This window comes from Perna viridis, chromosome 1 (genome assembly GCF_037379345.1).
Source record: "Perna viridis isolate PV_CMFRI_1.1 ecotype Kerala chromosome 1, ASM3737934v1, whole genome shotgun sequence".
Classification (NCBI taxonomy): Eukaryota; Metazoa; Mollusca; class Bivalvia; order Mytilida; family Mytilidae; genus Perna; species Perna viridis.
In genome coordinates, this window is record NC_142445.1 from 57,589,620 (window position 1) to 57,602,802 (window position 13,183).

The window sequence follows — 13,183 nt, forward strand, 5'->3', positions numbered from 1 at the left end:
TAACTTTGATGTTTACCTCTGTGAAGCAGGGTAAAGTCTTCATTCTCAACAGAATCCATCATCATATAGACCTGTGTTGTCTCAACGTCATAATAGGCCAACCCAATTCGCCCACCCTGCCAAAATACACTCAGGTATATCTGTGAAGAAAGTCTGATTTTACACTTTTTTTAAAAAATCAAAGTACTGGTATTATTTAGCTATTTTTCATAATACTGTCATAGTGCATGCTTTGTAGATTGTATTTGGGACTATGTACACAGGCAAATATGCCACACATGAGAATCATATGATTATCATATAAATTGAGCACCATATGATAATCATGTTTTTCCCAAACATATGATTGTCACATGTTTTCAAGCCAAAACTAACATATGAGAATCAGATGATAATCATATAACTATCATATGTTAAATATCATATGATTGTCATATGATTACCATGATTATCATATGAATTGAGCACCATATGATTATCATATGTGGCACATTTGGCTGTGTACGTTAAGTTTCTGGCAAAAGGAAAACGATCTCTTGTTATATTAAAGCAGTCAAATCATAAAATAAAAATATAGCAGTCAATTTGATAAATACACTAAGCATCAGGGGTGAATAGCGGAACTGAAAATTGTGAAGGTGAACACCATTATACTTCAGAGATTTTCTTTCAGGTCGAAAAAAAAAAATGTCTGTTTCCTGCTACTCTACCTACCCTAAACATGTTACGGCCATTGTGGCTCAAGTACCCTTAAAGTCTACATTGTTTCCCCATTAACTCAATGTTTTTGAAAAAATAAAATAATTTCCCTACTTATCTACCATATTATTATTTTTTTGCCTCATTTAAACCAATTTTTTTTCACAAAAAATGGGAAGGTGTATGCTCATTTCTAAAGAATTTAAAAAAAGTTTTAAAGGGAGTTGGTAACTTTAAAAAACTTTAAATCCACTCTGATATAACACATGATGCCTTTGCATACAAAGATATATTACTAGTATTTGGCAAAACTATGAAATACATGTCTAAATAAAAGTAACTTTTATCAAAAGTGTCAATAAAAGTAATAAAAAAATGGGTTGAAGCCAAAAACGAAAATACACAGGTTGTCTGTGCCTAAAGACTAGTGTCATTTGATTATAAAGGTGTTCTAAATTGTTTACAAGTTCAACAAGGTTACAAAACCAACACCATAAAATGATTTGATCAACCAACTGTAGAATTAAAACAAGGTAGTTCTATTTTACATCAATTGAAAAGTTTTGTTTGAACTTTAATTTTGAAACATACAACTCTGTACATACATTTTGCCTACAGCTTTACATGTTTTTGCTTGCACCTTAAAATCATTAAAAAAAATTAAAGTCAATTGAAAAAACTTGATTTAGTGATTCCTTGCCTAAGGTGGGTATATATGGCAAGTTAGTTTAAACACAGGTAATTATTATTTACATAAATTTATTGACAGGTGAGGACACTGAAATCTTATCATAAAAGTTATCATCAAATCTTTAAAACAAATTAATATCACATTTGACCTCAAGATATCAACAAAATAAAGTACTGTCAAATATCACATTTGGCAATTTAGCATTTAAAAGAAGAGAACTAAGTAACCTCTATAGTGTATCCAATTTAAAACAAATTGAAGTAGAGATTTCCTGCTCTGTATAAGAATTAAACAGACCATAGTATTATACTCTTAGGATTGTCACTTGAATGTGGACTAGTTATACCAGATGATCACCTATTATAATATTTCAATATAATACAGTATTAAACATATAACAAAGGGCATACATGACCTGTGGTTGTAAACATAAACCAATTAAATAAGTTTTCCTGCATACTGAAAATCTTGTGATGCAAGTATTGCATGACAATATGAAGTGATTTGGTCAGATTTTTCCATTAACAAAGCACATCTTTTAAATTAAAAAAAAAACTACAATTAAATCCTACTAAAAACACTACTTATGACCAATAAATCTATATGGGTCAAAAATCAGTTTTGATGAGGGTATTTCTATAAGGAATAATTTAGCTAGCTGACGTATCATAGACTGGGGGAATAAAACCAAAAAAAAAAAAAGATGAAATATAAGTATCATCAATTTAATCTGAAGTAAAAATTGACAAAATACCCAGCATTTAAAAAAAAAACAAAAAAAACCCAACTACATGTACACCAAAAAGACTTAAAATTATTATATGTACATGTAGTTTATAAAGGCTCGAGTACAGTACAGTTTTGTAAACCAGTACAAATAGGATTAACTCTTTTTATAATAATAGTTCACCTGGAATGTTATTGTTGGTGAACTTAAATTGAAGTATTGTAGTAAAATGCACTATGAGTGCTCTCAATATTTCAAAGCCACAAATAACACAGAAAGTAGATCATTTGTATGTTCTTAATTGGTAATGTTATTATCATTACTAAATCTATTTAATTTGGCCTGTCCATGAGTTGATAGCTGTGTACTTTATTTTCTCATGTACTGTCAGGGTTTTCCCTAAGGAGACACTGTAGGCCAAATTGCATGGTTCAAACACAATTTTGGCTGGCACCAGCAAAATTAGGGAAAACCTTGTAATGTACGACTGATGAACAACAAACTGTTCAAACTGTTATACAAGTACATTGCTTTTCACTATAATCCAATGGATAACAGTCATAAGTCAAAATTTTCATGCTTTTGACATACAAATGTTAAAAAACCTACAGAAAAATTTTTAATTTTGTTTTTCGATATTAAATGTATGATTTCTTAATACGTATCAAAATATCATACACCAAAGAGACTTAAATCACTTTAAAAATTCCCAAATAAAAAAATCACCTTAATTAATTTTTAGGGACAATGAAATTTGGCTAATTGTCAATTTGTTTTCAGCAACTACCTGTTATCCTATGAAATAAACAAAGTTCGTGACAACATACGTTTCCTGGGGGTTATCTATACCTATACAAGATAGCTGTGATCAGGAAACAGGAAAACCAACACTATTTGTTTACTTACATTCAAATTTTATCCCCTATCTAAACCTTTCAAGTACATTAGCTGTAAACTACAAAGTAATTGAACACCATGCTAATCCTCCTTGTACAGGTTTAGACAAAGTGATACTATATTTATATATCTATATCAACTGACCAAAGTTGTCACATTAAACTAATTTGACAAAAGTTGTGGGTGTTTTTCTGTGTAAGTTAGTTAGGCTATTGTAAGTGTGGTTGTCCTCAGCTATAACCCTGATATGAACATTGTTTAAATAAAAAAACATCTATTTCAATAGCACCAACAGTGCCCTTTTGAATGATAGTTAGGTATAGCCAAATCGCAAAATTCTTGGTTTAACTTTAAAAGGCATGATTATAAAATTAAATTCCATGCAAAAAAAGTAGTCAAAAAGGTAAAATAATGGATACCAAAGCACTGATAGGCAATACATGAAAACTTTTAAGGAGAATTGTTAGATATACTTAAAAATATAGCACTATATATTGATAATTCCAGTGTTTGGGAAGGCAATGCAGTGGACTCATTGTCACATTTTGGTAGATTGAAAATTTATAATATTAGTACAAAATGTATTTATTTCTAAATCCTGTATCTAATACATCTGAATGCTTGTTTTTGTAGACTTTAAAATGCTATTTATCTAAAGGCTTAACACCCCCCCTTTTTTTTAAATTCTTACATTCCAAATTCTTCATGCATGTACAGGACATAACACCTACAATTTCAATGTTTCCTTTGAAACACTTTAAGATAAACAATAAAGACTATCATATACCTGTTCTCTGACAGTTGAGCTATCTGTGTGTTGGCGAACTGTCCTGATGTGGTCTCCTTGGATACTTTCATCGTCACCCTCTCCTACAGTTATACTGTCTCCATCACTGGTGAAAAATGACATAGCACCAGACGATATTACTCTAGTCATTCCTGATAACAAAACTCCACCAACTGACATTTTCTGTAAAAAGTAGAAGATACAAATTTAATAAACTAATACTAGTATTTATTCATATACATGTAATACTATTAAAGGATTTCTGGTCTCTTTTTTATCTCATGGTCAACGGTCCAAGTATAGGACCACGGACAGGTTTTCTCTACTAATTCTATACCACCAAGTTCAGATTATTAAGACATTATGTACAAAACAGATTAATGTTAGTAAAAAAAATCCTTGTTCTTGGGCTCTCTGTCTTTCTTGTCCCCTTTTAGAGGGCATTTCTAATTTGTATTGCCATACATACTGTACTTAATAATACATAAAAAAAAAAAAAAAAAATGTTCAATCCACTCAAACAATAAAAAGGGGAGAGGAAATTCCACCCTACATCATCCATTTTCATGAAACATTGCCCAAGGACCACAAAATTAATTTGGATTCCCATAAATCAAATACATTTGTACATGTAGGGTAATGAAAGACCCTTAAAACATCTTTCATCCTTCAGTGGCCCATCAATAAATACTATCAATACATGTAACTTGAGGTATTCCAAACAAATAGTTAAATGATATCATAATTCAAAAGACAGGGGTTCAAATGAGCACTAGTCAAAGGTCTGGGACCATCAATTTCTGTAAAGGTCCACTAAAATTGTATTTACTTAGGTCCTGGGCCTCTAATACTTTACATTTACTCTGAGCACCTTTCATTTAGATGCAAACACCTAAGTCAAGGGGCCTGTTTAATAAAGTGTCTAAAGACTAAGACATCCTTAGGATATAACTTTATCCTTAGACTGTTCATTGATGTTTTTGGTTAAGACATCTCTTTATTTTGGTCTTAACTTTATGATATCTAATTAATAGTCTTATGATCCATTTTAAATCTCATAGGAAACAGAATATTAATTCAAATAAAAGTTCTTTCCCAAATCTTTGGTGGCATTGGATGGTAGTGTCAGATAGCCTGCTGAACAAGAGAGTTTTATTTTTTCAACCCCATCTAATAGAAATTTGGAGTCCTCTTTCTGCTAATCTCACAATGTGTTGAAAAATCAATATACATGTACATTGGGGTATTTAGGGACTAAACATGGTTACAGCCAATGGCCCAAGGGCACGGTCTGGAATGAACACAGTTTTCTCCACATGAGAAGTCAACTTTGGTAATTAGTAAACCTATTCTGTTGCGTTTTATTGACACCAATTGGTCAATAACAAGTGTATACACAGATCGAACAGAGCAAGATAGCACTTTTGGGAATGGGATCCTCACTAAAATTACTTTATAGAGTTACGAATAATAACATTTCCATTTGATTATAAATATTATATATATATGATAAAATTTTACAGTTTAGATATCGACTGTCTGGTTATGTTCATTTTTAAAAAATGGATACACTACTTCTTATTCATACTACATGTACAATTTATCCCTTTCTTCAAAAATATAGTTAACACGATGAAGTAATAACACCCTATGACCATCATAAGACTATCTTCATAATGATGATCATAAGATAGCTTAATTTGCGCAACTTAAGCTTCGTCATATGATGGTCATAAGACTACCTTAATCCATTTCCGAAGACATGTTTAAGGATATCTTAGTTAAACAGGCCCCACGACATTTCAGTAAATTTGAATCTCTGTAAGACAAGTACTTTAAAATTGCTGACATAATATAGATATATTGAAGATTTATCTGAAAAGGGAGTTTCCACAATGACATGCCTATCTCAAAATCACTGCCCATATGTCATCAGAATTCAAAGCTCCATAAAAGCTAGTTAAAATAAATAAATTTACCATTAACTGATCAATGAGAATTTAGGCAGTTAAATTAAGCCTGAAACAATTGATCATTGAGAAATTAGGCAGTAATATTTGCCTGAAACAACTGATTAATGAGAATTTAGACAGTTAAAATTTGCCTGCAACAAAAATTATTACTTACATATATGTACATTTGTTCTCCTTAATTGTGACAAGACTACTGATGAGCCTTTTTCCTTTGTTTGGTGAGGGACATATTTTATGATAATTCAATAAGCAACTACATGTACTTTTTAATGAATTGAGAGAAACAAAGAGTTATTGTACACTACAATCATGGTCATTTATGTATCAATATCAAAGACCTCTGACCTTGGGAATTCCACAACCTTATGGTACTTTGTTTCCCTTAAAGACTTTCAAATTTTAATACAAGATGTGAATAAACAGCTATGCTTAAGCACCTGAAATTCCCATCCCCGTTTTCTCACATTTTAAATTCAAAGCCCACTTGCTAATAAACAAAACTCTGAAAACTACACAAAACAAAAGGCAGCTTGCATCTATCACAACAAATATTCTACTAAAAAATGTAAATCAGTTTCTTCAGTAACTATATATTTGGATGGTTAAGACAATGTATACCAGAAGACAGGCATTTTACATGTTACAATGTTGCATATTTCAGATCATTTTCAATGTTACAGAAATTGCATGTTTACTGTCTTGAATAATAACAATAATAATTTCTTTAATGGGTTATAGCAATACAAATATACAACACACAGAATCAAATTCTACTTTGTAGCACACATTTTCATTAATTTGATAAATTCATTAATTGATTAGCATTAATCTAATGTTTAAATCATCACTTTTCTTCATTTTAGAAGGGGTGAACCTAAATTCACCTAAAATATAACTTTAAGTTACTTTACTAAGTAGTAATCCTACATTTAGATATTCTGAAATTTCAGATTGACAACAACCTATTTTTAAGTAATGTTTCATACTTATTATTAAAGATCAAAAACAAGCGACAGTTTACTGAGCCATAAATGATTTTAAAATGCACAGATCATTCTATTTTATATTATCCATAAATAACTATAAATAATGTTGTCATGTGACTAGAAAAAGTTCCAGACAATAGGGGTCATGTGATGGACTGCTGCCAATACATACTGCAGGGTCATCTCAAAATGTATGAAGATATAAAATTTGATCTATGATTTTAGTACTAGGAAAATAAGAAATATTAGAAAAAAAGTAATTTTTATTTGATTTCACCAAAGTAAAATATATATTCTCCACTTTCAGTTACTTTTTACAGCAATCAAATTAATATTGAGTAAGAATTATTCAAATACATAACCACTTTAATCTCAATCATTAGGTACATATACCAAATTGTGCCGAAACTAACAAGATACCTGTAAGGACAGAGTGTCATTTTGAGGAAAAATTTATACAATATAATTAATGAAAGTCATTGTTCTTTTCCTTTTTCCAGCAGTGGATACAAGGGGGTGGCAGGGGGTTGGCCTCCCTCCTTTTTTATTCTAAAACTTGCCATTTCCATGTGTAAAATCAACAAAATATGGCAAATAATGTCCTAGCACCCCCTTTTTTCTGAGGTACCCCAGCTAGCACCCATCCTTTTCAAAGATATATGTTGCTTTTAATAAAAAGTACACTGTGCACACTTAAATGCTGAATTCTTTTGAGATCTTCCCTGACAGTCGAACCATAGAGAATCAACAAACAAACACCTACTAACCTACTGTTAGGATGAATCATTAGCTAAAAATAGAACAGTTTCTCATAGTGGGAAATTCCCTTACACTGCCAACACTTAAGTTCATTTCAAGGATTGTCAAATACTACCATGTGTTATGTCAGTTTTAATCCATCAGATAAAAAAGGGGGGACTTCAAAAAAGAAGTAATTTCTGTTTCAGTTTTCAACATAAGTACACAAGAAAAAATAATTCACCTGCATATGTGGAAATTAAGTACATGTATTGCTAAAAAAAAAAAACAGAAAATAGTCAAGAAAGGCAGTGTTGCAGCATTTGAAGTTGGACTCCTGTTTCTCTTCACTTCCAATTCACTGAATAGTTTTACCCAACCAAACAGATTTTTATCTGACAATGACTTTCTTTCAGGTTGACCGTGACAAATCTATGGTACTCAATATATGCTTAATCAAATACATACAGTTTTAAACAGAAAATCTGACTTTAAATACAAATATTTCTTACACTTTCCATTACCTATGACAAACTTCTAGCCTTTTACTTCTTAATTCATACTTAATATTATATTCTATTTTAACATCTTTCACCATTTCAAAATGTTCAAAAATAACTGATAACTAAATAGACTGTAAACATTAAAACAGATACATGTATTTAAATAACAGATACCATTTATCAGTTTCAAATAGAATATACTCAGGATGGATATACTGACTTAGTTTTTACCATCTTTTGTGTTGTTGAATGTTTTTTATATCCCCAACTTTATTGAATAAATGCAAAAAATTTGTAGAAATTTTTAAAGTACCATGACCTTTTTGTCTTTAGTAGTCTTTCTAAACTTCTATGGAATATATGTACATGACAATAGATTAATCAATTAATACGCGTGAATAACCCAAATATGATCATAACTTAATTATTTAGCAATTTAGCAGTAATTACCCTATGTTTCATGTACTGTGAAGCACCATATTCATGGAGAATTGAAAATAAAATTGGTCAAGGATGTTCCACAGCTCAGTAAACTAACCCAAATAAATCAGGTCATCCAAGTCTTAGTATCTGTTCCTCTTATACAACCTCAAATAAGTAGAGTGAACACAGGGTACATCTCGTATTAGCTCAAATAATTATGGGTGGCTAAATTATATTTCACTTGGTCACCTTCCTCTGACAGTGGGGCATAAACTTCAGATAAAAAAAACGCCTCAGCAAACATCATTACTATCTGGGCTATAATTTTGTACATGTTTATATAAATATTAGAAATGATATATATTCTGAAATCTCCTAACATATCAAACCTTTTGATTTAAATAATGAATCAAAATTTCAGTGGCTTTTTGTACAAGAAACCATTGAACTTCTAAAATGTTTCAGAAAGTTTCTATCAAATATTTTGTTTCTATGGAGACTTCAAAGACAATTACTAACAGATTATGAAAATTAAAAATTTTTCTGCTTCTTTATTGTATACTTTCATATTGTATTGAAGTTACCCTGAACCAATATCATAGACTATGCAGTATATATAATCAGAAATTAAAACACTATATTTAAAAGCAGTTTTTGGCATGACATGGGTTGTGTGACTTGTGATGCACCACGATTCTAAACCCCCACATGTGAAGAAATGATATTGATTTTACATGCGATGGGGTCAACTTTTTGTAAGTTTAAAACAGTCTGGAGCTGGCATGTCAGTTAACTGCTAGTAATCCTTAGTTTGTTCATTTGTGTAATTTATATCCAGTTTCTTCATTTTCGTTGTAACAAGGGACTCAACCCTTTTTTGAACTGATTTTTAGGAGTGTGTGTTATATGTTTTCCACAGTGGGCAGATTTTCAAGGGGAGGGATTTGGTCATGCCAAAGTACTTTAACCCTGCTGCATTAGGAAATTCTGGCCTCTGTAGGTTTTGTTTTCATCTTTAGTTAATCTAACGTTACTCAAGTATATAGGGGTTGTACCTGTGTAAAATAATGTTTAGGGGCCAGCTGTAACCTGCCCTGTGGTATGAGGGTTACCTCGACATTCACTGAAGACCAATGGGTAGCTTTGGGCTGACATTTTCATCGGGTGGCAGTGAGGTTGTCTCTTTGACATATATATATACACAATACCTACTCTTGTTATATTTGTCTCCATTTTGTTTAATTATTAGCTGTCTGTTGATTATAATTGTATGTTAGTGTCATATATGCCATGTAAGAGGCCCTTTCATGGGAATATGACTTGATAATTCTTTGATCCAACCTGGCCACTTAATGCTGATCTTGCAATAGCGTTAACAGAAACATGATTTTAACTTATTCATTCATTTCTTACTTTAAATCATCTTTTTTTTCTAATCTTAAAAAATGAAGAATTTTGGTAACTTTTCTTTTTTTTGAGGGGTGAACATGTTACACATTAATGGTGGTGGTCAAAACAAAAAATATCTCCAGCGCCGAATCCCAAAAGGGATTAGTTAAACATAATTGTACAGCGATCAAGCCTACAAACCAATCACACAAAATGTCTTTTAATATGACCAGCAACGTTGATTTGTGTATCTATACTCGGCGTCACATAAATAACATACTGTTAAAATTTGAATAAAAATATTTTCTACGACTTTATTGACACCAACCGCCGTTTAAATTGTCTTAAATGACTTGCTCATTCGTTTAGCCAAACAGCTTCTCAAAAACAAGTCGCTTATTAGCTTAAATCATGCGTAACAAATCCTTACGGGAAAATCCCATACTAATATCCGCCATGTTGGTTTTTACGGGACGATTTGTTTACAAACGAAGTGCGTAAGTTCCCGTCGAACTCCGGTGACAATCGTCTGCTTGATCAACTTCTCGGTATTATACGTTGTTCGCGTAAAATAAATCCGAGATATCCGAAATAACGCCGAATTGCATTCTGGGTTCTTCGGTTTTTGGACAAACCATTTAAACGTAAATAACATCTCCTAGCAACCCGATCACTGTAAACATGGCCGACTTTTTACAATGTAAATATTGCCACCTAGAATTAAAATCTGACCGGAATTTAACGATTCAATGTTTAGGGAGAAGCCGTTTGGCTAAACGAATGAGCAAGTCATTTAAGACAATTTAAACGACGGTAGGTGTCAATAAAGTCGTAGAAAATATTTTTATTCAAATTTTAACAGTATGTTATTTATGTGACGCCGACTATAGTGTTTAGTAAACAATTTTCAAGCTACTTTCGAAATAGCCTCCACGTGTAATTTCGCACTTCGAATCAGTTGTGGAAATCCCCTACGACAGTTATCAGAAGTTGGCGCCAACATCAAAGATAAACACGTGGGTTCATATGTTAAAAGTTTCGAGTTTCGTTGATAAGAATTCAAATTTTTCTTCCGTTCCCCGAAAGAATCTTTTCCAACTTCATATTTTTCAAGAAAAATTGACTTCTCTTCGAAAATATTGCGAACGTCTTCACTGCCCATATAAGGGTTGTAAATAAAGTGACGTCAATCATAAATTGCCATGTTTGGCAGGTGCCCTTTCCCAGAGTTCAATTCACGTCACACCCGAGAAATCTGTCCAATGAAATGACGTAGATTTTTCTCCAGCTGGCTTTCGGTTTTCTCTATACCATTGTTATAATCGAGCCATAACTCAAGATATTTACGAATAGAAAATTACCGCATTATTGATGATCGCATCACCGACCAATGAGAAGATTGGAAAATGATGTCATACTATTTTTAGTCAGGTGACTCATAAATGTATAAAACTGAGCGTTAACCACCAGTACAAAGCATACGTATTTCAAAGCTTCAACGAACTAGACCAACGAGTGGAAGGAAGCCTGCTTTGGTGACTCATTTCTAAATCCACCATTTTATCGTTGACCTTCGTTACGAATTAGTCATCGACGATTATCAACAAAGTTGTAAAAGTTTCAGAAGTTGAAATGATGGAAGTTTTATCCGAACGGACATTCTATCCTGAGAACGGAACCATGAACAAAGCCGGAGATAGTGATGTAAATAATTTGAAGAGAAAAATGACATTGGACTTCAATGCCTCTGGAAAAACGAAACAACAGAAAATACAGAATTTGTTAGCATCGCCGGACTTAAACATGTTGAAGTTAGCTTCACCGGAACTTGAAAAGTTTATTATTCAAGCGAATGGAATGGTTACTACCACTCCAACTCCTACTCAGTTCATATTTCCGAAATTTGTGACAGATGAACAAGAATCTTTTGCTAAAGGATTTGTCGAGGCATTAAATCATCTTCATGGCAAATCTGTGAAAACTGAAGCATTATCTGACAGTGAAAGCCAGAGCGACTCTGTCTCCAGTTCTAGTTACACGTACGTACCTCCAGATTATGTACTAACAACGGCAACAACGACTGTCCCCGGAGGTATAATTTCAACTAACAATTCTACCAACCATGCAACTAAATCCGTCCCATCCAGGAGCCTGCTTCATCAAGAAGAAGAGCCACAAACTGTTCCATCTATTGCTGCTAATGATAGCCACTTCTCTCCAATCAACATGGAAAATCAGGAGGTGATCAAACTCGAAAGGAAACGTGCCAGAAACCGTGTCGCTGCTAGAAAGTGTAGAACAAGAAAACTAGAAAGAATTGCACGTCTGGAGGAAAGAGTTGATGAACTTAAAGGACAAAATAGTGACTTGTCAGCTACTGCTAGTTCTCTCAGGGACCAAGTGTGTAAACTGAAGAAACAAATCATTGACCATGTAAACAGTGGTTGTCAGATCATGATATCTAGTACAAACATTTTCTCATAATTCTTGGACAGTATCTGTGCCTGTTTGTGTTCAGAATGGATGTTATTTTTCAATAGTGCCAATCACTAACATCAGTATGATGAGACTGTTGCTGACATTCCTTTGCTATTTTGTCAAGTCCTGCACAGAAATTTTCATGCATTGTTATGTGATACTTTCATTAGTCATAATATCAGAACTTTTCATGTTTGATGTATCATTTTTATATATATTTCTTTTTGATACTACCTGTGGTTATTGTATAAACTGTGGGTTGATGTTACTTATTTTTGAAAAAAAAAGAAAACCTATGAATAAAAATGTTAAAATTTTAATTGTGTATTCCTGTTATGCCTTTCAAAACTTCAGAGTTATCTCTCTTAGAACAAACCTTATGCTTGTATTGACTCCATAACGAATTGAAAAATGTAAAAAGGTGAAAATCAACCAATTGAAATGCTTAAAGACGTTGAAATCATTCAGCATTGTTGTACAGTCTGATTCAGAACTACCAGCGAGGTTTGTTTTTCAATTGTGCATGCACGTATTAAAAAAAAAGTGAACTATATCATTAGATCTGGTTTGTATATGTATCTATTTCATAACTATCGCAACATACCGGGTAACTATTTTTAAATGTACATTAAATCATGTTTTACAAGTACATATATGAATATAAGTGCATAACAGTAGTACACTGGCTTCACATTGATAGGAGGTAATTAACCTTATTCATTGAAGCTCCTTCGTTGCAACATGTAAAAAATAGAAATGGCATTCTAAGCTTGGTGCCAATAAATTCTAGACTAGGCACGAGATACACTATAATCTAAAGGTTTGTGCAGCACTCCTTTCCTTGTGAAATTTGAAAAGAACGAAATAGTTTTATTCGACTGTCAAAATGGTA

At 32.3% G+C, this 13,183-nt stretch overlaps 2 protein-coding genes across 12 annotated transcripts in view; one reads left to right on the forward strand and one right to left on the reverse strand.

The window, feature by feature from the left end:
• The window catches only part of LOC148629532 (mutS protein homolog 5-like), a 215,906-nt gene that overhangs the window by 36,537 nt on the left and 166,186 nt on the right, over positions 1 to 13,183 (reverse strand). Inside the window, exons 1-3 of one of the 11 annotated variants that reach the window (XR_015916758.1) lie at positions 10,730 to 11,218; positions 3,802 to 3,984; positions 17 to 140 (exon numbers count right to left, since the gene is read on the reverse strand). Coding sequence is in view for 9 of the 11 variants with exons in the window: in XM_088553203.1 (XP_088409329.1) it covers positions 17 to 140; positions 3,802 to 3,984; positions 10,730 to 10,975 (553 nt within the window). In the remaining 2 variants the exon portion in view is untranslated. The other 10 variants (XM_088553197.1, XM_088553203.1, XM_088553187.1 and 7 more) reach the window with 10 other exon arrangements.
• On the forward strand, positions 11,292 to 12,611 carry LOC148629533 (transcription factor Jun-like). The gene has a single exon (XM_088553270.1). The coding sequence runs from the start codon at positions 11,446 to 11,448 to the stop codon at positions 12,295 to 12,297; it is 852 nt and encodes a 283-aa protein (XP_088409396.1). The 5' UTR covers positions 11,292 to 11,445; the 3' UTR covers positions 12,298 to 12,611.

What these genes read in the sequence shown, in the direction of transcription:
- LOC148629533 (XM_088553270.1), top strand. Translation starts at nt 11,446, where the DNA reads ATGATGGAAGTTTTATCCGAACGGACATTCTATCCTGAGAACGGAACC.